The sequence below is a fragment of the Diadema antillarum genome, unplaced genomic scaffold (assembly GCF_040938485.1).
Source record: "Diadema antillarum isolate AM-2024a unplaced genomic scaffold, OU_Dant_1.0 seq00000172_RagTag, whole genome shotgun sequence".
Taxonomy (NCBI): domain Eukaryota; kingdom Metazoa; phylum Echinodermata; class Echinoidea; order Diadematoida; family Diadematidae; genus Diadema; species Diadema antillarum.
This window is the reverse complement of record NW_027271241.1, coordinates 1,023,517-1,048,664: the sequence shown is the minus strand read 5'-3', so window position 1 is coordinate 1,048,664 and position 25,148 is coordinate 1,023,517. Positions and strand designations below refer to the sequence as shown.

The following is a 25,148-nucleotide window of genomic DNA, read 5'->3' as shown; positions in this document are numbered from 1 at the left end:
AACATGAAGGATAAGCGTGGTCAGACTTACAGAATGTGTATATACACAGATCAACGTATTGCTGCCATGGCAGTAATAATTTTGTTTCAGGAGGGTCAGTTTTGTCAATTGATCTAGATGAAGAGCTGAGGTCCTCTTTAGGAAGATGTAGACTCATATTACACATATTATCCATGTACATGAAGTGTATCAAAGAAACTACAATTACAAAGAAATACTTTATACTACTGTACATTATTATGATAGTTGAAAGAATATGCACAGAAGTGAGCGAAAAAATTTATTGAAACTACACATTTCCTGCATTTGTAACAGTGCAGTAGTACAGTGTATTTCAGTCCCCATGCCTTCTGGAAATTATGTACAATAAGAGGTACTAATGGCCCTATATGTTCAGCAAATTTCTTCCAGATATACAACTGTGCGAAGTAGGGAGATCTGGTAACAAACAAGTCTCATGGGTGAAATCTCTGAGTAAAATGCTGACTGACTTTTCAGAATAAATGTTACCCTAGAACCATCCTTAATAAAATCCTGGGAACTCCTGGGAACTCTCAAGTAAAGCTGTAAAGTGAAAGGTATCACGGTCAAACTCCCTTGTGATAAATGACAGGCTACTATATGCCAACGAGGTTTAAAGGGTGTGTACAGTTCTGGTCGAGGTGAGGATTTAGCTTTTAACATTTTGCGAGATATTCAGAAACCACTCTATGAGATGTCAAAGAGCATGCAATTCTAAAAGGTAGCAAAAGTTTATTTGATGAAAATTGGTTTTGAAATGGCTGAGACATCCGAGAACAAGGTGAAACAAAGAGATCCTAATAAAGTTGTGGCATGTCACCTTTTATTTTTATCACTGTTTTGGATATCTCAGCCATTTTGAAACCAATTTTCATCAAATAAACGTTGAATCCTTCTTAAAATTAGACTGTATGCTCTTTCATATTTCATTCAGAGGTTTCTCATTATCTTACTTAGAAATGTTCAGAACATGAATCCCTTACCTCAACCAGTACTGTACAGTCCCTTTAATAGTGTGCCAGTTTGAGTATGTGCCATAAAGTCTACTTCCACTGCAGAAGAGCAGATGAGAGAAATTCAACTGAGAACTCATTCGCTAATATGAAAGAAAATTTTGTGGGGTATTCCCCATTTGATCCCAGGAAGAATCTCTCAGATGATCCCCTGGGTGACAGGCATGAAAGGGGGCATTGATCAAGTGTCTTTTTTTTTTTCATTTTGGGAGCAGAATATGACATTATGCAGAATTCTTTTCATATTTTCTTTATATAGTGCTTTCTTACTACTATGACATCACAAACTCGTCTAGCCTTATTATCCAGCAGTGACAGCTCACAGATTAATCAGTCCAGATTTTAAGAATTCTGAACTTTTGAATGGATTGTCCTATTTCCTTCAATCTTTCCTGACAATAACATGCTCTGCTATCATTTTTTGCATTCACTTCATGAATCCATGTAAGATTTTGATTGATTCCTCTCTTTAAAAGGGGTGGTATCATAGTATTGGTGGAGATCAGGATCTGAGCTTTTAACATTTTGTGAGATACTAGAAGCCACTTTCAAAATGTAACAGGGCATGCCATCCGAAGAGGAATCCAAAGTTCATGTGATGAAAATTGTTTTTGAAATAGCTGAGATATCCAAAAACAAAGTAAAACAGAGCAAAAAGGTGGGTCCCACCTTCTATTACACATTTATGTAGTATTCTTTTTTTTTTGGATATCTCAGCCATTTCAAAACCAATTTTATACCAAAATAAACTTTGGATTCCTCTCAGAATTGAAATCATGCTCTTTATTTTTCATTAGATGTTTCTCATTATCTAAAAAAAATCATCATCAAAAACAGTGGAAACCTGAAGCCCCATCTCAAATGAAACTGTATCATCCTTTTAATGTCTATTAGATGTTACGTAGGCTAAGTACTACTACTACCATGGAGTAGACTGTAGAGCTCCCCCACATTGTATAGCCACAACATATGTGTATGTTATTTCTTTTACCACAATTGATTATGAAATCTGAAAATTGAATCAAATTGATGGGAAACCTCATGGAAAAGCCCAAAAATTTCATGCATGTCTGATGAAAGATGGATTTATTCATAAATGTCAGAAACATTAGAATACATGAATGTCCTTATTCTTTGGCAGCTCTCAGCTGGTTTTGACATTGTTGAACTACTGCAAATCTTGAACAGATTTGAAGAGTGATGAATTAGGACATGTTCAACTCATTGAAGCATTACATACTGCATTTTTAAATGTAATGCACAGGTCAGATGGTTTTTGATAGGAGACAAAATGTGCATACGATGCTGTGCATGTCAAAAGGCTAGTATTCTTCATGCAGCATGATGAATTATGCATACGTGTGTATTTTTGGCACACGGTGACGACAAGGTCGCTGCTTTGTCCGCGCCCCGACAGAGATGTCCATCTCGTGTTTCACGTGTGGAGGACAGCAAACAGTGGATGTTTGAGGATGCGGCTCTGACAAGCGCACGAAAATCAGCGGCGTGCGATGAGCGTATTAAGCAAACTGTCAAGACAGGCGTCGAGTGCCGTGAAATGCAAACATGGGTCTTTGCAGAGGGTGTGACGCTCAGCTGTGAAACCAACAAGAATATTGGGAATATGTGTTTGCCAACTTCATCTGATTAATATGTGACATATATCAGTCACATGAAATTGCTAGTGTTTATTCTGAAAATCAGTGTTGTGATACTGTTATTGACATCAATTAATAACTGGAGATACACTGTACATTTGATATGTGTCAATTTTATATTTTGTTTTTTGGTGACTAAACTTGAAATACATGGATGATTTCATTTTAATTCTACTTCTTGAGTCAGAAATGAAAGAAGAGACAAGCTGGTCAAAAAGTTATAATTGGTAGAAAGGCAGAGCATGGGATTAATACATTGGGCATTACAGCTGTATGTACTATGAATAGAGAAACAATAACTTGAAGACATGTACATTGTAGAGTCTTCTCTTATTACTTATCTTCAAGTCAGAGTAAGTGATCGGCTTCATTAAAAGTGAAAAGGTACTGTATACATGTACGAAAGGAACTTGGGAAGATGCTGTTATTTGCAGGAGAAAGAGAATATATTTTGCAGATAAATATATAGATACAGAGAGAGAGAAAAAAAATACATAGAGAGAGATATACAACAAATATGAATTGATAATGTGTGATAAATACACTTGATAGAGTTGAGAAGAGATGTATAGATTATAGAAGGATATATGGGGAGAGGAAAGAAGTATAAGTACATAGAGTTAAATAGTAGTGAGCTTGTGGGAAAGGAGCAAAGAAAGATGAAAAGGGGAATAGAGAGAGAGATATGAATTGATAAATAGATATAGATTTAAAAGAGATTTATAGATAGATTGATAGATAGATAAATAGATCGATGGATAGATAAATAGATAGATAGACAGATACAAGGTTTGATGAAGAGGAGAGGAAAAGAGGAGAGGAAAGAAGTATACATTGTTGTTGTTGTTGTTCATTTTCCATCTGTGAAGATGGCTGGATAGCCCATATTCAGCTATACACTAAGCTGGTCTTCCATGGGTCCAGTTGGATGTGGGGTGGGACCACTTCACCGGGTTAGACACCCTGCTCTTTGCGATGAATGAATGAAGCGGGATCTTTTACGTGCATGAGCTGTGACTCTCTCAAACACGGGACCTCCATTTTATGTCCTATCCGAGGGACAGAGTGTTTTGCCTCTTGCTAGAGGGGACGGTATGTTTACACACAACATTGCTCAGTCCAGACTCGGGTTCGAACCCGGGCCGCGTTGAGTTAAAAAGGAGTGAGCTCGGGTGAATGCAGTTGTGGGAAAGGGGCAAAGAAAGATGAAAAAGGGAGATAAAGAGATGGATAAGTTTAAGGGAGATCAGAGGGAAGAAAGAGAGAAATACATTGTAGGAGAGAGAGAGAGAGAGAGAGAGAGAGAGTAGAAGATATTGCAGACACATTGATGACAGAAAGATAGAAATAGACCTAAAGTAGATGAAGGAATTTGAAGGAAGGAAACTATCTATGTCATGCAGCTGATGTAAAGTACGTCGTACATGCTGGCATGCAGTAAGGTGTCTACTTTAGACTCTATGCTCGACCCCTTGGGACAACATCACCTCGATATAGCCTGGTATTTCCTCTGCATAATGTACACGGATTGCACTTTGGGGGTAGTAGTGGTCTCAGATCACACTTTAGAACACTAACGTGTAAAGAATATGTGTGCACATCATGCAACCTATCTACACAATTGGGCCAAATGAGCATCAAAAGGACTGTTTCTGTTTGCTTGTTTGTTTTGTTTTTGTTTTTCTGAGAGGTATAACATTTGAGAAATATGCAACAAGATTGGAGGGTGTGAGAATGTGTGTGTGTGTGTGTGTGGGGGGGGGAGGTAGTTTGGGACGGGCAGTTTGATCACTCACACTGATCACAGGTGGACATTAACCCGTTGAGGACGAGGTGATTTTGCTATTACACACATTTTCCATGGACACCTGCCCGAGTATACACAGGACTAGTCTTCAACTGGTTAAATCACATGGGTGTGTCCGAGTCTGAAATTGAAAACACATGATCATTTGCTTCAGTGTGCTATTTGGATCTGTGATCTAACGAGGACCATGCTGGACATTAACAGCCCTCACTAACCCCCCCCAAAAAAAACAAAAAAAAAACAAAAACAAAAACAAAAACAAACAAACAAACAAACACAACAACAACAACAACAAACAAAAACCAAACCCAACAACAACAACAACAACAACATAACAAAAACAAAAAACACAAGAAGGAACAATCCATATGGGAGAAAGAGAGAGAGCCTAGAGGGGATAAAATATCTTCCTGTCACTGATACATGTAGTGCACAGACACAGTGTTTTTGTATCCTCCAGTATTTGTCACATGTTATCCAAGTTGGGTGCATAGAGCATCAGTTAACCTTTTGATCGCAGAAGGTGATGTACTGCATGTCAAATCTATGGTGAAATACTGTAATGCAGCTGCATTTTGATAAAGATACAGCTGCACTATACTGTATGATTCTCCCCCCCCCCCCCCATTCCACTTCATCTACTGATGATGGATCTGTTTTCATTTCTTAACCTGTTGAGGACGGTTTGATTTTGCTACAACAACGCATTTCCCATAGACACCTGCCCAAGTATACTCGGGACTCGTCCTCAACGGGTTGATACCAATTAAATGTTATCATGCTAATTATGTGTATTATGTACTATATGTGCAACAACAACAACAACAACAACATACAAAACAAAGCAAAACCAAAGAGTATCTGAATACCACCTGATGTCATTCTCGTCTCCCTTGTTCTGACAGAGCACAGTGCAAGTGACCTTTGACCGGATCAAACCAGGGGGCACGCCACCACAGTTCCAGAATGTTCAGGCTGTTGCAGGTCCAAAAGATCACTTGGTAAGCCCACTATGATTTCCTTGGGTATTTCTTCACTAAATTTTGAAATTATTTGGACTATTTATTTTCTTTCCAATTATGTAATATTTTGATAAATTTAGATGTATTTTTTATTTATTAATGTATTGATTCATTCATACATGCACATTAGTTTGTTACTTGATTGATGTAAACAAATCTTTTTTATTGTATTCATTACAGTGTAGTTCATTCACTCATTCAGTTTTATTAAAAAGTATAAGTTCAAAGAAAGGTTCAAATAATACTTCTTTGATTCCTTGTGGTAATCTGTAGATTGACAACGACAACTACTGCTTTGATGTTAGCATGATGGTCTCATGCTTAGTTCAGAGTGTGAAATGGTGCAATTATACCTCATATTAAGCATGAATCATAAATTTTGCTATGCACTGGAGTCCTGCACACAACAAAATTACCATGCAATGTCAGCTCTAGAAGCTTGTTGTAGTTATTCATGCACCCATTTTACCTATTCATTATTTCTTTTCTAAGTGAATGTGTTCTACTTTTCAGAGTCCAAAGAAAAATTATGAAAAAGTGCAGACTTTGCAAAATATATTACAGCATGGTGTTGCTTGCTGCATGAATTGAAAAGAGCCTGAAACTGTTTTGTTTTTATTTTTTTGAAGTTTTGCCTGTCAAGTACACATAGAAAAGAGCATCATGGTGCATGCATTGAATGTTCAATAAGTATTGCAGAAATGTAGTCATAGTCAGATGATATCTTCTCTACCAAAAAAAAAAAAATAAAAAGATGACAGCACTTATCTTAAGAGCTCCTTTTTAAAAAAAGATCTTTTAATAATCTGATCTCTGTGATATTGTTTCTTTTTACACACAGCCGGTAGATGAAACTGAGTGTGCGGTGAGTTAAAATAGATGTGTCACAGCTCTGGTGGAGGAACATATTAATATCTAACCATGTGTGTAGTTTGACATTTAACACTTTCTTCATGAGTGACAGTCTGCCTGTATCATCAGGGCTCACTATTGCCACACTTAACTCACCTGTGAAGGTTTCATTGTGTGACATGTATCATGAGTACACTAACACAAGGTGTGTGTGGTTTGTCTAGCTGTGCATCATCATAGTCCCAGCCTATGCAGAGAGACTACTATGAGTATGGCATTGAAGCCACGCTGTCCTCCAAGTCTTCTCATGATATCATACTTTGCCCCTTTTTCTTTTCTTTTTTTGGTCTTCATTTCATAGATTGATACAATTTAGTTGGCTGCGGCAAAGCAGGGTTCCCTAAAAATTAATAACTTCCTTTCCCGCCATGCGGGGCTCCCTCTAGGCAAGGTCTGTCGGTCTGTCCCGTGTCTGAGGTGCATTGCCCTTTGGGCGGACCTCGTGCCGCCTCCTGTTGAAGTTCCTTTACAGAAGACAAACCAGTGTTTTTGCACTTCACTCCATTCAGCTAGTCTTGGCATCAAAACTTTTTCTTTCTTAATTTTCCTCCTTTTTTTGTGTCAAATTGTTTTCTTTCACCTGTTCAGGGCTATAGCCCCAGACTTGTCTACTTTTAAGGGCTGATTGTAGAGTACATTGATGCTTAAAATTCAGTCATTTCCTTTCCTTGGAAATTCATTATTTGCCTTTCCATGAGGTAATATGAAATATAGGAGTCTAGTTTAAAAAAAAATAATTCTCATTATATGATTCATGCACATTGTAGCTGCCTAGTCTCAATGATTTAGAAGAACACCCCCCCCCCCCAAAAAAAAAAGAAGTAAAGAAAAATGAAAATGAAAAGAAAAAGAACATCTGCATACATGTTAATAAAAAAATTAATAAATAATATTATTAAATGGGAACAACCTTTCCATTGTATCCAACACACACAAATCTTTGTGATTACTCTGATACTGATGTATCATAGATCAATGTTGGCCTCCATGTTCAGTGAAAGTTGTGGCTTTCTTGGCCTAACCACCTGGCATGGAATTGTTTGAAAAATAGTCCAGTAGATAATTCTAATTTCCATCATTCATTTGGTTGTTATTCATTATTTCTCAGACTGGGAAAGACTTGATTAACCATTTGTTGTTCTTCACACTCTGATTATTTCATTTTCATCATTATTGTTAGTTTTGTCATTATTTCTAGCTCTGACAACTGTCAGATGTTATTAGCACTCTCATGATTTGAAGTCATTTTCAATGGATTTCCAGTACTGAAGCCAAGTTTTATATTATTGAATAAATGTACACACATGAAAGAAAATAAAATCAAAGAAATAGCTTTGCGGCATCGATGACAGAAGAGGACAAGAAAAAATAGAAAGATGTGAGGTTTGTACAAAGCTTATAATCGTGTGAATGGGTGGAAGAGTGCAAGTACAACTGTATTCCTTGAACTATTCATAATGGTGCCTTACAATGTTTTGAAGCCTTCAGAGCAATTTCAGACACAGACTCTCTTTCTAGGAAATGTTTCTCATTATCTGAGATGTTGAAAAAAATATGGAAAAGAACTCTCTAAAAAAATGGAGTGAAAATTGTCACTCTAAAAAGAGTGAATACAAAAAAGAGTGAATTTCGAGTGAAATTGGAGTGAATTTTGAGTGAAAATGCTCATTTTCACTCATTTTGGAGTGACGTCAGGTATCACTCGAAGATTTTGGAGTGATCCCTGACGTCACTCCAAAATGAGTGAAAATGAACATTTTCACTCAAAATTCACTCAAATTTCACTAGAAATTCACTCAAATTTCACTAGAAATTCACTCTTTTTTGTATTCACTCTTTTTAGAGTGAATATTTTCACTCGATTTTTTTTAGAGAGAATGAAAAAAATATGAGTCTTTTCTTTTTTCTGCTATGTTAGAGCTCATCCAAAATGAAGTGGACATAATGACTTCACAAACAACTGTGAAATGTAGAGATCTATGTAAATTGCATCTCTGGGCTGAGTTTTGAATAAATTTGCCTTCTAAATTTCTGTTGAATGTCCTATTATGACTCTTCTTTTTCACAATCTTAAAGAAAAATACAGCCCTACATTCTTTCCAACCTCCATTGTGCTTATGATGAGAATCAATGAGATTGTACCACTCCCAGGGTAGCACTCTTAAAGTACTCTCGACCTTATTCATTGCTTCCTGTATTAGGATGAATAGCCCTGTCTGCAGGGGGCCGATCCAGTCTTCACAGGGGTGCAACCCCAGCACCCCTGTGAAGCTCCCAGGTACCTCCCAGGTACCTTGTGTGACTCTGACACATGGCAGTGCTTTGCTTTGTTATAAAGTTGGTGGTCGTCTGATGCCACCAATACAATGAAAATGTATGATCAAAAGGGATTTGATCTGAACCATTAGCTAGATCACGTTCATGTCTACACACCACCACTTGACTGAAAGGATATTTTTTTCTTATCTATGTAGCTGAGTGCCGTGCATTGCTCAGAGTTGAGCTGGAGTAATGCTCTTGAATTTGGTCTCTTGATTATGGCAAATTGTTGTTGTTGTTTTTTTCTTATGTCAGATGCGTTCCATAGTTTAGGTTAATCCCCAGCATTCCATTATCACTTGTTGTAATATTTGCCTGTTACAACAATAAATCTCATACTAAAGTCAACTTCTGCTTTCCAACTACATGTAGGATGCGCTGAATATTGTTCTAAGCCATACATGTAGATTATCTGGATGAAATTAACTGTCATTGTCATGTTGCTGTATTACTATGGATTGTCTCAGTACATTGTATTTTATGTCCATGCAGTACCTCTTGATACACACAGCTGCACTGACTTGACCATGATCAAGATTTATGTGTGCTTTAATATGTTGACATCTGTATCAGGGTTGTCTTGCACATATAATTAAGATGCATACCGGTACCTCATACCAATCAATAGAAAGCACACAAACCATGTAGTGTTAATTTGTGATTTCATGTCACTTTATTAAAAACCTATTCTTTCCTACAATTGAACACTTCAATTAATTGGGTAATGAGGACAGTCACCCTGTCCCTAGATTAGTGCTTCTGGAATAGATTAAATTAGAACAGCTATAGAGTACTGGGTACTGAAGATTGAATAAGAGTAATTGGCAGCAACAATTTTTAGAATTGATGAGAGTGCCAGCCAACAACAGCTCTGAATCAGTGTAGTATAAATGTAGCTAATTCCCCATTAACAGCTTGTACACCAATCTTTCATTGAATAGCACATTAAAAGTTGATGAAGAGATCTCTTTGGTTTTTGCATCAAAGCTGTCTTAATGCTCCTTGACAAATTCATTTACATGTAGCACAATGGCCTTCTAGATGAGTGTGGTGAATTCTATTCTTGATTGTAATATTAATACGCAATATTTTATGTTTCCATAAAGGGCAGACAATTTCTGGCTTTACAGTAATAATAATAATAATACATTCTGCTTATATAGCGCATGTTACACTAAAGTCTCTATGCGCTTTACAAAATTTTTAACATTACAATTAGAAAATACATATGTAATACAATACAACTGACTACAACAACAATAAAAAAATTAAAGAAAAGTGATCTGAAAAAGAGACGAAAACTTAAGAGCGATCTATATGATCGTGCTGCCTCGTTGATGGCGCTACATTAATTAAAGTTGTGAAAGTGTTTATAGAGGCTTCTTTGAAACATTCAAATTCTGGTGATATGAGAATCAAAAATGGTCTGTGGACTAAGACTAGCACAGCTGGTGGCATCCACCGGCTGACACACATAACACACCAATCTGTTTCCAAGTTACTCAATGAAAGCATTGAATACTGTCTGGAGATTCCAATGAGTTCCACATCTGTTCCTCCTAGGTGCATCTCCGTCTCATGAAGTAGACCCTGGTAGGTTTTGAGGGATTTCAGACTTCAGAAAGAACTTGTTTGTAAACATGTTTAGAAATAATTGTCATGAAAGCAGGCATGAATCTTTTCTTTTCCAAACACCATTGTCTAATCATGGTTCTGGAAATATACTTAATTTCAAAGATTTAAGTGTGATTTTTGGTCCATGTTGCGAGTCTGGGTGACTTTTAAAAACTCTGAGTGAACAATTAACCTGTTCCATACTGAATTCTGAAATGCCCATAGACTTAGTATGCAGGCCACCAGATTCCCGTACGGAACGGGTTAACAAAGTGGAGCTCAGCATGACCAGAGAGGTGGGCGCTTCCGCTGTGAAGCATGCTGGTGCATCAGGGCTACTCTTTCATGTTGAAGCGTATCAAGCTGATCTTTTGTGATTTATGGGCCATGGAGTTGGTGCACAGTTGGTGTGTGTAATGGGGTTGTATTGTTTAAGGTCAGCGAGAAGACTTTTCTGGGTGATTTCCGTCCTGTAACTCATGACATGCTTAGATTGGATAAGGTGTACCGGTACTGGAAGATTTTTGAAGTGTGAAATCCCCCTCTGTCTGTTTACAGGAGAAAAATGGTGTGGATGATATGCTTGGCTGGTGGTCCAAAGAGGGACATTCTGGTACACATATTGAAATTATGAAAAGAGTTATTCAGTAAATTCCCGAAACTTTGCAGATGATTGAGGACCACGCACCCTTTTTCTGTTCGTCCTCTGTTGAGGGATTGTAAGCCTACATCAAATGTAGAAGTGATATTTTGAATGAATGTTAGTACAGAGGGAATAGTTTGATTGAGAATTCCATGTAGTGTCATCAAAGTGGTGGCTATCATTTCATGATGAGGAGGATTAATAATGAAAGTATGTGGCAGCTTCATGATCATTCACTATTGATGATATGTGATGATAAATACAATAGTAGCAGTTTACATCTTCAGGTAGTTTAAATGCAATCCATGCTTTAAGTTCAGTTATTCGACCATAAAACAAGAGCAAAAAGGCCTATATTCTATACATTGACCTTGCATACAATATGTGCTTTTCAGTGTGTGTGATTATTTGATGTCTTCTGGCATATGCTATGTGTCAAAGTCATTTGAAGGATAAGAATGTGCATAATCTACGGCCTTGATTTGAAATATCTTTGTGAATCCAGGGTATGATTTTTATGTTCAGCTCGAAATGTAAGCCATTGTAGATATCAACATGAGAACATACTTTGCTTTATAAAATACAAAATTCATTCACTGCCACAAGTTTTTGTAACCTGTCTTTTCTCTTTGTCATATTGGCACGGAACAGGAGATCATTTGACTCAGTCAAACTGATAACTCTCCTAGGAAGATGCAATTATGTCAGGTTACCATAGTAACAGCTGAAATACCTCCAGTTGGCTGGTTGCCAACTACCTTAATACCACGGCAGCGGCATGTGTTGTAAACTTGCAATGAGTGCGCGCATCTTGTTGAAACTGCTTCCTGCTCAAATCTTAATGTCCTCTTCCCTCTACACCTGTTGCTTCTGTCTTTGATATACAGCACAATCTCATCTCTCTCTTAACCCTTTTACTCCCACAGACAGTGACGTGTCAGTTGGACGTGGCTGGGTTTGGGTTTGTGGTCTTCGCCACCCAGCACACCTCTGCCAGTGTCAAGCTGTCTACCTGTGATGTCACTGTAAACAGACTCGCTGGAAAGGTGAGACAAAAACTTGGTCATTGTATATAACCCCTTTAACCCTAACTGCACTTTGTTAGCCAATTGGCACAGATGTCTAAAAATCAATTGTCAATGAATACAGATTTACCTAATCCCTTAATCCCCTAATCCCTATTTTGTCACCATGGAATTCCTGCTGGACTGGGACATATGGGTGCACTCGAGTGGACTTGCTAACCTGTACTGCACAATTTGTAAGTCAACTTTTGACTAGTGGATTATTCAATGCTTTATACAAGTGAAGTACTGAGTGCAAGAAGGGTCGATCTACCTGTACCATGTCAAAGAGGGTTCCCTCCCCCTTTTAGTTTGACTGTAGTACCCCTTTTATTACATTTTTTTTTTCAAAGCATTTATCTTTTTTTCCCCTCCATTTTTAGATATCATATCATTTAAGCAGAATCTGTTTGGAAAGTAGAAATTAACTGAGACATTATTTTGATTTGATCATTTTGATTGTTGTTAATTTCTCCAGTCCAATATGTTTGCATGTTAAACCCAACTGCAATTAGTCTTTTATTGGCTTGACAAATTTATCATGCATGATTGATAAATATAATGTAGAAATGGCTGTGTGTCATCATACTATTAACATTGTACATTTGTATAAGAAATGTTTTAAATCTAAACCACTTTATGAATAACCTATAAATAGAGCATTATCTCCCAACTCTCTGTTGGTTATGTAGAAAACTTGTGCTGTTCTTCATTGCAATTTCAAAATGCAGAATGAATGGATGCATACCAGTATGCATGAATTTAGATAATCAATCTAGAAAAATCCCAGAATAACCTGTGTAATTTCTTCAAAGCATTCACCGTGATCATAAGGTCAAAGTGTTTGTAAAGGTGTAGAGTTTATAGTTCACCATGTTGTGTGTAGACTTGAAAGGTTTGTTTGGGTAGAATAAGGTGGGTAAATACTGCCTCATTCAAGAAACGTCTGAATGCGTTCTGTGTGAGGATTTGGTGGCCTAGTATTACATCATGCTTAGTTCATAACACCTTTAACTGAGCTGTACCTGTAATTGATTGGATTGGACACCAATAAGTGCAGGTCGGTAATCACTGCATACAGCAGACTTGATGCGCCTTCTAAAATACTTACAGAGGGCAACACATTTACAGAGTGCAGTGTTTATAAATAGCCTCAATAGATCTTCCTGAAATAACAAAGAAGATTGCATTTTGCATGATGAACATTTTTTTAAATAGGGGATGAGAGTCAAATTTACAAAGGTTTTAAAAGTTTAGCGTCCTTGTAGAGTGTGTTCAGCTGATTTATAATCAAGCAGAGTCTCATGAGCCTTATGAAGTAAGTTCATATCTTCACAAGACGAAAACAATCCTGGTTGTGCAAACACATAATTGAATGTGTGGGACTGTAGGCTCATTACTTGAGTGATACACAGAGTCGTGATGGATGTGCCATGTGTAGGTCATTATGAACCCATCACATTCCCCAGGCTAATACCGACCCTGCCACACTGTCTCAAGGAGACAAGGGTCGTTTCTTTAATTGCGTGCGTAAGGAGGCATCACCTTGCCCGCTATAGAGCTATCCATTACAATGCATACAGCGAGTGCCCATACGCATGAGTTACAGGTTGATACGATCCATGCTCTATATACATTGTACCCTATGTCACAGCGACACCAGTGGAAATCAACTCTGATGTTTGTAAAAGAAACTGTAGAAGGTTTTCTTTGTCTCTGTGATAAGAGGTAAGCACTATTTGGGCACCCGTCCCGCTTCATCATGAATATTCATTAGGCAGTAAGATACTGTTCTATTAAATGGCAGAACGCTGGATACGTGCAAAACGTATCGCCGGGAAATGTAAAAATCCCGAAAAATTGCATCAACGGGGAATGTTGAAACGTCTCGCCGGAAGATGGAAAAATGTTCAGTTTTGCCGAGAAATGTAAAAACGCTGCCGGGAAATGAAAAAATTATGTATTTCCACGGTATTACGGATACATGTAGACGATGAATATTCATGATGAAGCGGGACGGGTGCCCAGATAGTGCTTACCGTGATAAGACAGCAGTGAGCGCCACATACAATGTACAGAGTGTAGGTAGAGATCCTGAAAATCTGCTGCTTTTTCATTATTCCATTCAAGCCTAGAACAAGATATCAAATGATGTTTTAATAGGGCATGCTTCCCCCCATACCAGCCTTCCATTTCAGGTTTGTAGAGGCAAATATGAACCATATGACATACTGTATAAGCTGTTATTTTCGCGAGGGTTTAATTTTCGTGAATTTCGCGAATCACAGTTGGATCGCGAATTTAACAACACGCAAAAATGTTTCCATGCGCCCTGTTAATAATGCATTAATGTAAGCGTCGGCGTCATTTCGCGAAAACAACATCTCGCGAAAATGTCTATGGCCTCGTCATTTGCGAAATTATCTGTACGCGAAAATAACAGCGTATACAGTAGATAGTGCGGTAAAAGCTATTTGATGATCATGTGCAAACTCTCTAAAAATATTGAACTTGGTAATTTTCCCTCGAGATATTATTCCTTTCATGATAAACTTTTGTCTATGAGAAGACCCATTGACTCTTGACCCAGAAATTAGCTAATCCCAGATGAAACCTGTCTTTTGGTTTTACTAGAATGTGCCAGAATGGGTATGGAAGGCTGACAATGTACCTATAAATTAAATGAAATAACGACATGGTATTTATAGAACACCATATCAACCCCAACCAAGTATCATTCCGGTACTTAAAAAGCGCAGAAATGTGATACCAACATACATACCGGTGCCTTGAATGCTAATGTTTTCATGCCAAATGTCAACACTGTATAAAATTGAGTGGAGGCAGTGGTACGATAGATGGCTTTGATACCACTAACCATCTCTTTGGATGATACAGTACACTGAGCTGATTATTCACTTCAGTCATCAACCCTGCTGGGTCTTCCGAATTCAAATTAGCCTGATTACAGTCGGGAAATTGTGTGCCCATCATACAATACATACAGTCTGCCGCATGCAGCCTGAAATTAATGGCATTATGCTTTTGATTGGATTATGTTTTCCAAGGGCGTCTGGCCAACCTGCATTGTCGTTACGGGCAGATCAGCTCTGCATTGACCTTTGACCTTTCCATTCTGTGATGCATTCACTATCTGTACCGTGGAATGTATTTTCCACGCAGCGTTACCCTTTACAAACTACAGTGTAGATGTACAACTTAAGTGGATGGTTACGTTGCAATGCATAAATAGCTCTCGGCAAGCAATCGTAAATTAGCTGACTTAATAGTGATAAGAGATTTGTAGGCTATCAAAAGTCATGCAATATCTCCTTTTATCAGACGTAGATAGTTACTGCCTTCTAGCAGGATGCCAAGTCTTTGTACACCATGATAAGAGACATGTAGAAGGGTCATCGTTTATCAGCAAAAGGTGCTTAAGGTTTTATTGCTATCCTCAAGTGGGATACAATGTGCTCTTAAAATTCCACACTGTGGATCACATTGTACGGCTGCTTGCATTGTGTAGTGTTTACACATTGTATTTGATCTGTAACTTATTCAGTACGGTATGTTCTTTGCAGAATTATTGACAAAGCTCTCAAATTTCAAGTCTCAAAGAAAGCATTGCGAATTCAAGATAGTCATCATTCCGTGAATAATGTAGATTGTGATACAATGTAGCAGTATCTACACAGCACGTTATTTTGGTCAAAGTTGATAGTTTACCTCAAGTGAGAACACTGTGATATATTGCTATCATCATTATTATAGCGGCAGTATTATCATTACTATAGTTATCATTATTACAAAGGTTATCATCTGCATCAGTTGGTATTCTAACAATTATTATTAGTGCTTTGCCACTTACACATATTGAGAGTCAGTGTGCAATACCGTTGTGTTTATACAAAGGTTTTGTACTCTGACAAGTTTGTTTCAAGAGAATCATGCATACTGAAATGGAGCATTGCAAATACAGATCATGACTTTGTGGTACATAATTAGATACACTGTATTAATTTATGGTGGATACGGGTGGATGACACCTATTCTCAGGATTAGTGAATTCTCATGATAGCTTGACACCCTCCAAGGCACCATTCATCCCTTAACCCTTTTTATACCAATGAATCAAATATGAACAAATTTCACACAAAAAACTGATATGTAGGCCTACAGGTAATAAACATGGCACGCAGGGGGTTAAACATGAAGCAACAAGGTCAGCTCTAGGAGAAAGATCCGTCTTATTGAAGAGAACGACTCACAGTATAGAGAGAGAGCGTCTCAACCATAGCTAAAGAGAGTCGAAGTGTGTTGGAATTGTTGTTGCTGGTGTTGTTTCTTTCTTAATCCACCTGAAGCCAAGAAATGCATAGATCTACATTTCGAGGCACGTTGATGCCCGGCACAACAGACAGAGGTCCCACGAGGGGTAGAGTTTTTGGCCAAGACGTGCTCACGACTGCGCTTTTCACTTCTTTGCGAGGCACGGGGTGAAACATTGGTGAAGTGGGCCAGTAAACACACACATGTTTGGAAAGCTAGGGCATTGCCCCTTTAGGCTTGCATCCCTGGGAGAGAAAAAAAGAGTCTCTCAAAGTCGTCTACCTTTAATAACAATATCATCGAATGCTACAAACTTGGACAAGAAATTGCCCATCAAAGGGATGGCTTACTTTTGTCATGCACTGTTCCCCCCCCCCCCCCCCCCCGCCCGCCTCTTCTTGCCATGAAAAACAAGCATACAAACTAATAGGTAAACAAACAGTTGTTGAAAACTTGACTTTGTGCAGGTTTGTCTTCTTTGAATACCAACTACAACCTAAGACACACAAATACTTCAGAGATTGATGTTAAGCTTTTGCAAACCAAAACAGACCAAAACAAGATCAAATTCTGGAGGGAGTCCTTTGAAAACTTGACTTCTCATTGGTTGGCTTTCCTTTTAATATGCACCAATCAAGATCAGCAAGTACGGCTGTTATTGATTTTAACCATTTGCGAACACTAGTGCTTTTCTGTCTTTGATAGGATTATTTACATGTCTAGATTCTGTCAAGTGCAGAGACTCCAACTCCAAGCACCTTCTGATCTGGAGATTCTCCCGCCTGAAACCCCTAGCGAACGGGAGATTCCAAGTTGATGTGCGCGAAGCGCGAAATTCCTTGCGGCCAGGGTCCAGTCTAGGGTTCTTATAGATGCTCTCTCGTGCTATCTAAGGCTTATTTTTCATTATACGATATAGCAATAAGTAAGAAATCCTTTCCAACGGGAGACACAGAGCCAGGGTGGGAGAAATCAAATCTCAAGCGGGAGAACGGGAGATTGTGCAAAAATGGGATTTCGGCGGGAGATCTCCCGTCGAAAGCCCATTTTGGAGAGTTTGGAGTCTCTGCAAGTGCAAGGTACTAGCAAGCAAGTTTGTTTGGAAACCAGGTTTGCCAGCACTTGTAGAAAGTCTGTGCAGCGTAGGCCTACATTTATATCACAGTGCTTGCCTGAAGTGATTTGGTTGAGATGTGTAGAACGATATGTTGTCAGACTATGCAGCATTTCAGTATAACAGAGGATATAAAACAGCTTTTCTCATGATTTTAAAGGGGCGTGTATTAAAGTAACAAACAAAGAAAATTTGTCAGCAGGAGCTCGTAAAAGTGCATGATGACAAAGTTTGTTTCTAACTGTGGAAAAAGATGAAAAAAAAAAGATTGCATCCCCATACTGACATCATGGAATTAAACATCAATATGCTGCATTGATAGGAATTAGGAATGCCATGCCAGTATTTTTGCACGCTTTTGAGGTGGGGTTCATTCATTTGAGCTTCGGCTCCATGTGCCTGGTCGATACCTTTTGCTGACTATTGCTATTCACCTGGGGGCGAACCACGAGGGGTCGCCATCATTTGCCCATTTTCTTAATGTATAGATGGGTAGGGGGACCACTTCACCAGGTAAGGACCCTGCTCTTTGCGATGAATGATGAAGTTGGATCTTTTACGTGCATGAGTCTGGCTAACTCAAACACCGTATATATGTATACAAACTGCATAATGTCCCATCCAAGGGACAGTGGTTTGCCTCATACTGGAGTGATGGGGTCGAAAGATGGTAGACATGTGACTTTAAGACGGTCAGTGACTTTAAGATGGTCAGTGACCCTAGAAAGATTCTTTGCATATGTCCAAGATTCCTCTACTTTGAGGTCAGTCACTCAGCCTTTCTGATAACTATCTATCGATTTATTTATTTATCTATTTTGTTTAGAACTTGGATTCTTTATCTGTCTTTGAATATTGATAGCTACAATACACAGTGTACTACAGTACTCTCCGCATAATCGGGTAGGCTCGTGCAGAGCGTTTCTTACCCGATTAAGCGGAGTACCCGATTAACAGAAGAACACGTCTCATTCACATTGGACACACACAATGTGTATGTACATGCATTGTACACTGCACCAAACACCTACACTGTATACTTAACACGCGTGCTTGTATACAAGTCACATTCGGAGCGCAAGTGAAGTGTGTTCAACTCCGTCTGTGCAATATTGTGAGTGCCAGTTACATGTGTAACATTCGTTTACGTGTGGCAAGTCGGTACTGGTACATGTGTTTTCACTTTTAATCACTCCCCAAATGATCGTCTTCTTTGCTTAAGCAGAGAATGCTATTAGCCGTGGAAAATTTGACATTCATGATTTCTTAAAGTGTCATATCTGCGATAAAATGTGGGTAGAAATTAGATTAGAAGAAAATTATTTACCCATTTATGCGGAGAGGCAACCCGATTATCAGGTAATTTTAATGTGCATTGGAACTGATTTTGACATTACTACCCAATTAAACGGAGTACCCGTTTAAGCGATACCCGATTACGCGGAGAGTACTGTACTCCATCATTGTCATATTGTGAGAGAGACATGATACATTGTAGTTCCACAATGATGATGATGATGATGAGCCACAGCATTGTATAGTGCCATATATCTGTTATAGAAACATTCAAAGCCGCAGACTCCTCCAAGAGAGACACAGATCAAGAAATAGTTATCTTTGGAGTTTAAAAATAGACAAAGTCAACCAGCCTCAATAAAGAGATTCCATAATACCTCATGGGACATTTGTTTGTCTATTTCAATGGCATATAAATGTCTTGTGTGCTCCGGATATCAACTTCATGTTGTAAGTACGGAGTGGTAGTAGTCACAGTCTTAATGGCAACTCAATGACCATCAAATGACCAGAGTGTGAATATTGTATTCAAACAGCCATGGCACTAATGGGCTGGGCGAGGGCGCCCTGGATGGCGTGCAAGATAAAATGAGCAATTTAAAGCCGTTAATGGGTCCACTCATCGGGTGGAGGATGTCGGATGAAAATTAATGTCTGTGTTTGACACGACTCGCAATCCATTACAGCCAACAACTGGAGGGCCATTAATGTACTGAGACATAGTAATGTGTGTGTACACAGTGTCAGTGGGAATGTTGTTCTAAAATATGTAAAGAACGGAAAAGCTATTCCACCATACACCCTTTAGCATGTGAAGCACGATATATCATCATTCCCTGTTCAAATCTTATTTGGGAGCTCTATTTTTGTGCTATCTACTATTAAATCACCATTAAGCCAGTTAGCCACCATTTTGTTTGTTGCTTTTGTCTTTTCTTTTTTTATTCATCACCACTGTGTCACACATGGTTCAACCTGGCCCACGAATTCCTTTCAATTGCTCAATTATCCTAGCAGAAAAAAACCCAACACAGAATACCAAAGTGGGCTTAGCTAAATGACCCAGCAGTGTTTCATTACCAACCAATTAATCCTGATGCTTTTAATCAAACACAGCATGCACACTGTAAATTTTGCAACCAAAGATATAGATTTCAGCTTGCTGCAGCAGCATTACATTTTTAGTCAGTGCTACAAAATCAAGAATAGGAGATCTGTTATGCAGTCAGCATTGGACAAAGTGTTTGATTTCAATACAGTGTCTCTTTACACTGTTCATGTTGTTACTGCCCAGTTCAAAGCCCACCAAATAGTCACAAATTAGGATTCACTGTAATACGTAGACCAAAATACGTACACGACGTATGTCATTTGGGTCGACTATAAACTCAAATTGTGAAACTTTGTCTTACCTGAGAGAGTAATCTTTTCCTACACTTACAATAAATATATTATCAAAATTTGGTGGCTGAAAATAATTTACCAAAATTGAGATATTAGCAGTTTTTTCTGACTGTTTTTTCTTTTCTGGATAGATGCTGCTTTCACTGGGATATTGATACATTTTCATTGATACTTTTCACAGTATCTGAGTGACCACTGTCTTTAAGTCCTCTTTTCTTCCTTTTTCTATGAAAAAAAAACTATTCCTCGAAACACTTTTCTTATTTCAAACCCTTTTTGAGTCTGTTGGGGTGATCCAGTTTTAACAAGTTATGTATCATTTTTAAAAGCTTAACATAACTTTTTTTTTTATTAGACTATACAGTAGAAAAGTGGGAATTCATTTTGACTTACCTTTTTTGTGGGTTTTGAACTGGGTGTTTACATTTAATTTGTATAATGCAATAATAAGGATATCAGTGGAAATGGTCTATGGGAGAACAGTGATATAATTAGTAAGGCCAATTGTGACAAGTGGAGCTGACAACAATGATATTCTTTTCATTATTGACTTTTTTCATATCATTATTATGATTCTTATTGATAATATCAATCATTGTGTTATGTATAGGTATTATCGTTTATTTAGTTATCACCACATCATCGTTATTTTTCATCATATTTATTATCGGTATAATTTTCATTATCCCTATTATGACTGTCAACATCTTTGTTAAATTGTCATTATCATTCATTATTAACATTATCATTATCAAATTTATTGTGATTGTGAAAACTCTGTTATAAAAAAAACAAACGAAAAAAAACTGTCCTGATTTGCCTTTCATCTTTGCATCCAGATTCTTTATAAAAACAGGCAGACTTACTATTTGTAGTACTGACTGTAAACCTTGGACCATATAATTCTGTTGCAGAGTGTGTGTGTGTGTGTGTGTGTGTGTGTGCACCATTTCAAGAATTTACATAGGTCGACTTCTGTTAAGATTTTCAAATATTTTGTGCGCTCAAAGAGGTTGATTGACTAATATCTTGATGCTAATGTTTTGTGATAAAATACATATTCAAATATCTTTTTTGTTTTTGTTGCTGTACAAATGACTTCATATCTAATGCTGCCAGACTAATCCATGAATTCATCAACTAAAACTCATTATGTATGTTCTGTTTCTGTTCTCTGTGTCTCTGTTGTACCTAATAACAGCTCAAAACCAAGGTATGTCCAATGTGTGTGTACACATTATATGTCTCTAATAGTCTTGTATGTGTGAAATGTCTGGTTTTTAACATTCTAGTTCATCCGAGTTAAATGCTTTAACTTTTACTTTTGATACAATGCGCTTTGTGAAGTCATTTCTTTCTTGCCTTCTTTATTTTATCTCTGCTGCTTTGCAAGCTGCTACAGTCGGCATTTTGTGCTTGTTGCATTGATTGTCGGCTGGTTGCACTGCATTCTTCTTTGTTCTTTCCATGTCAAGACGATTGGCAGATGCTGTGAAAGTGAAATGGAAGCAGCTGTAGTAGGTGTGAATACAGTGAATGTATTCAGATTTACAATGAAGAAGCACACTTAAAAAGTCTCTTTATATTCACCACCTCCTCTTTATCTCTAAATTCTCTGTGTTTATGCACCTCCAAGAAGTTATTTGAATGTGGAAGACAAAAAATGCGTGATTAAGTTTTATGTTGCGCCACTTTTTGCGAGCATCACTCATGGAGCATTGGCAGATGGCAATTTTTTTCTGTAAATATTGCTCTATATCACCCCCAAATGTTTGCATGTTCTTGTTTTTTTATGTTTATATCGTATATTTGTAGTTCAGTGAGATATTCCATGTTCACATTGATTTTACTTCCCCAGAGAGCTCCTCCATTCTCTATCATCATCTAACAATCTTGCACACTTTTTTTTTTTTGCCGTCATCGAGCGTCGTCTTTCTGCTCAAATCCCTTTGAAGGTTTTGTGTTTGCTGGTTGAGTCACTGGGCAAGCAGTCTCTGCAGACTTGTTTGCGCCGTGGATTGCCGGCATTTCACTGTCAGTCTTCCTAAGCTGGTGCATATCAATGTGAGGGCTTTTTTTTTTTTTAGCCTTGTGGCAATATGTTGCAATATATCACAATATATGGCGATATATATGTCACAGTACATGACAACATGTATAGTTCAAATTAATGAATTCTTACATTGAGTTGTTGTTGTTGTTTAAGTTGCAGTACAAATGTACTCTATATATATGGTTTGATATTTCAAATAATGGGTGAACAATCTAAATGGCATGAAGATGCAAAAGGATGTGCAATACAATGTTCAGTTTACCTATAGATCTATAGATACAGAAGGGCCCTTCTGTATCTATAGACCTATAGGTAAACTGAACATTGTTCAGGTAATATAAATCTGTAGGTAAACTGAACATTGTTAGCCCCAAATACTCTTGTAAAGTTACCTTCTGCAAGGGATGCTACTTCTGAAAGCTGAGAAGGGAGAACACAATAAAAAGTGAAAGATTTTTGTTTGTTTGTTTTTGGAATATGTACTATTTTCTCAGAGTGAAAGAGTACATTTTAACATGATCATATTCTCACTGAAATGTCTACACTCACAGTCCGACTTACTGTAAAAGTGGATATTTTCGCACGACTAATTTTCACGCTATTACTGCTCAGCCGGGTAAGAAGAGTTTCGCGGATTTTTAATTCCGCGGAATCAAGATGTCAACTTCTGGAACATATGGCGAGTAAAAATATTTGCGTGCTTTTCTTTTCGCGCTAGTTTCTGGTTGCGCAAAATGTGCAAATATTTTAACACCGCGAAAATTTCCGCTTTTACAATAGACTGGTCATTCTCTGTATAACCTGTGTTTATGTTCTGTGTTTTTTTTGTGTGTGTGTGTGTTTTTGTGTGTGCATCAATAGTTTTTATGTGTTGTTTCTGTGTGTGTGAATCTCCTAATCTTGGAAAATAGTGGAAAGTGTGTGTGTGTGTGGGGGGGGGGGAGGCTGGGTTTGGCTGTAAAGGGTCATATATCACAGGGATGGAATTATGCCCAAGCGGGGCAGGTCTATATAAGGGGCTGTGCCAGTAATTCACCCGGCCGCAATGCACTCATCTTTCATCGACCCGGTAAGAGAGAGAAGAAAGGGAGAGAGAGAGGCAGAGTGAGGACTGCATCTCTTCCACATATCATCATAAACCCCAGCCAGCCTTCCTTGGCTACTCACTACCCCATCCCCGTTACTACCACCAGCCCCATCTCACTGCCCCCCTCTACCATCCCTCTGCTCCCTGCATGCCCCACCCCTTTGTACCCTGTGACTTCACCCACCCCTGGGCCATGCAATATATAACCCCCTTCAGCTCTCTCATGATCCTCAATGACTGTAGTCTGTTCTGGCAGTACAGTACATGATACTAAAAGTTGATAATATCTATTTTGACTGAAAATTTATTTGTGACCAATTTTATGGTATTTGTTACTCCATTAGCACTGTGTCATGTGGGGACAGGTCACCTGTAGTTAAACTAGTGTATGAAACTAATCAAGCCTGGCTACTGGAGAAGAGAGAAAAAAAAAACAAAGATAAGTTTTGTTTGCTTCTACATTGTATCTCCGTCTTTCTTTGAAATAACATTGATATGTTTCAAAAACCTTAACTATTTTAATAAAAGTCCAATATATTGAGTTCACCATATTGAATACAGTTACTGTAAAATGGAATACAAGTATACAGGAAAATGTCACTGAGCAGTTGAGTAGATGCCATGTTGAATAAAGTCAATATGAAATACAGGTATACAAGAAAATATAATTGAGTCAGTGTTTGTAACCTTTGGAAGCGAACAAGCTGACAATGAATTACAGTAAAATCAGACTGTAGATAAGATTGTTTTCATCAGAAATGATTTTTTTAACCCCAAATATTCACAAAGATATAAGTTTGTACTATGATTCATATAAAGAATCAGTGAAATACACCAAACAGCGTGAATGATTCCTTACTTTTTCGTACATGTATATATTCTCCAAACTCTTTAAATTTACCAGGCAGAAATGAAGTGATTTGGCAATTCCTGAAATTAAAAGAATAGATGTGATGCTGTATACCTTTTTAACTTATTTGTATAAATTTATTTAATATCATTTTTATTTTCTTTTTACCATGAGATATGATAATACACTGAGGTTGGATATGAAATTTCAATTCCACTTCTGCCCCCTGCTGTTTTCAAATCAGAGTGTTTGTGTGTGTGTATATACTATGTGAGAGAGAGAGAGTTAGAGAGAGAAAAGAAAAAAAAAACAGCAAAACTATCAGACGATCCAGGGATGTTTCAATATAATGCCATTGGCAGAGCGTTTGGTGGTCTGTGCAATATGTTGTCACCTACTCAATACCAGCTGTCAACTCCAGACCAAATTTGATGGAGATTAGGAAGGCGAGTAAATGAGAGCTAATGCTCCTAACGACTCAACGTCATGTCAGTGCAAATATTTGTTGTGACATGGCGCAGGTTGCTGAAGTATGTGGGTAGAATATTGTCATCAAAGATGATAAAACAGCAACGCTGTGCCTTTGATACAAAGCAGCTGAATAGGTTTTCCCACCAGCAGATGATGTTACAAAATAATTGAGGAAGTGGTGTAGACAAAGGGACCCTGTTGTATCAAACTGGTAGACAGTGCTTAAAGGAGACGTCATGTTTGGAGGGAAACATTCTCAGTAAGATTAATGATAATACCAGGGCAAATGTTACTATAAATCATAAAACAAGTAAGGCACAAATGTGGACTTTGTATTGGTTTCCTGCAATAGGGCTTGTACACATTGTGTGTGGTGCCCGTGAATGGAAATTTTGCTTGCATTCGTGTATAAGGTGCATCCCCAACTTTCAATATTTTGGGGGACAAAAGAGATGTACCTTATACAAC

The 25,148-nt window shown here is 37.9% G+C and overlaps 1 protein-coding gene across 1 annotated transcript in view; it reads left to right on the top strand.

The window, feature by feature from the left end:
• Positions 1 to 25,148, top strand: part of LOC139728315 (C2 domain-containing protein 2-like) — a 94,891-nt gene that overhangs the window by 20,017 nt on the left and 49,726 nt on the right. The window contains exons 2-3 of the mRNA XM_071639264.1: positions 5,405 to 5,500; positions 11,936 to 12,055. Of these exons, the coding sequence (XP_071495365.1) occupies positions 5,405 to 5,500; positions 11,936 to 12,055 (216 nt within the window). The remainder of the gene's footprint in view (positions 1 to 5,404; positions 5,501 to 11,935; positions 12,056 to 25,148) is intronic.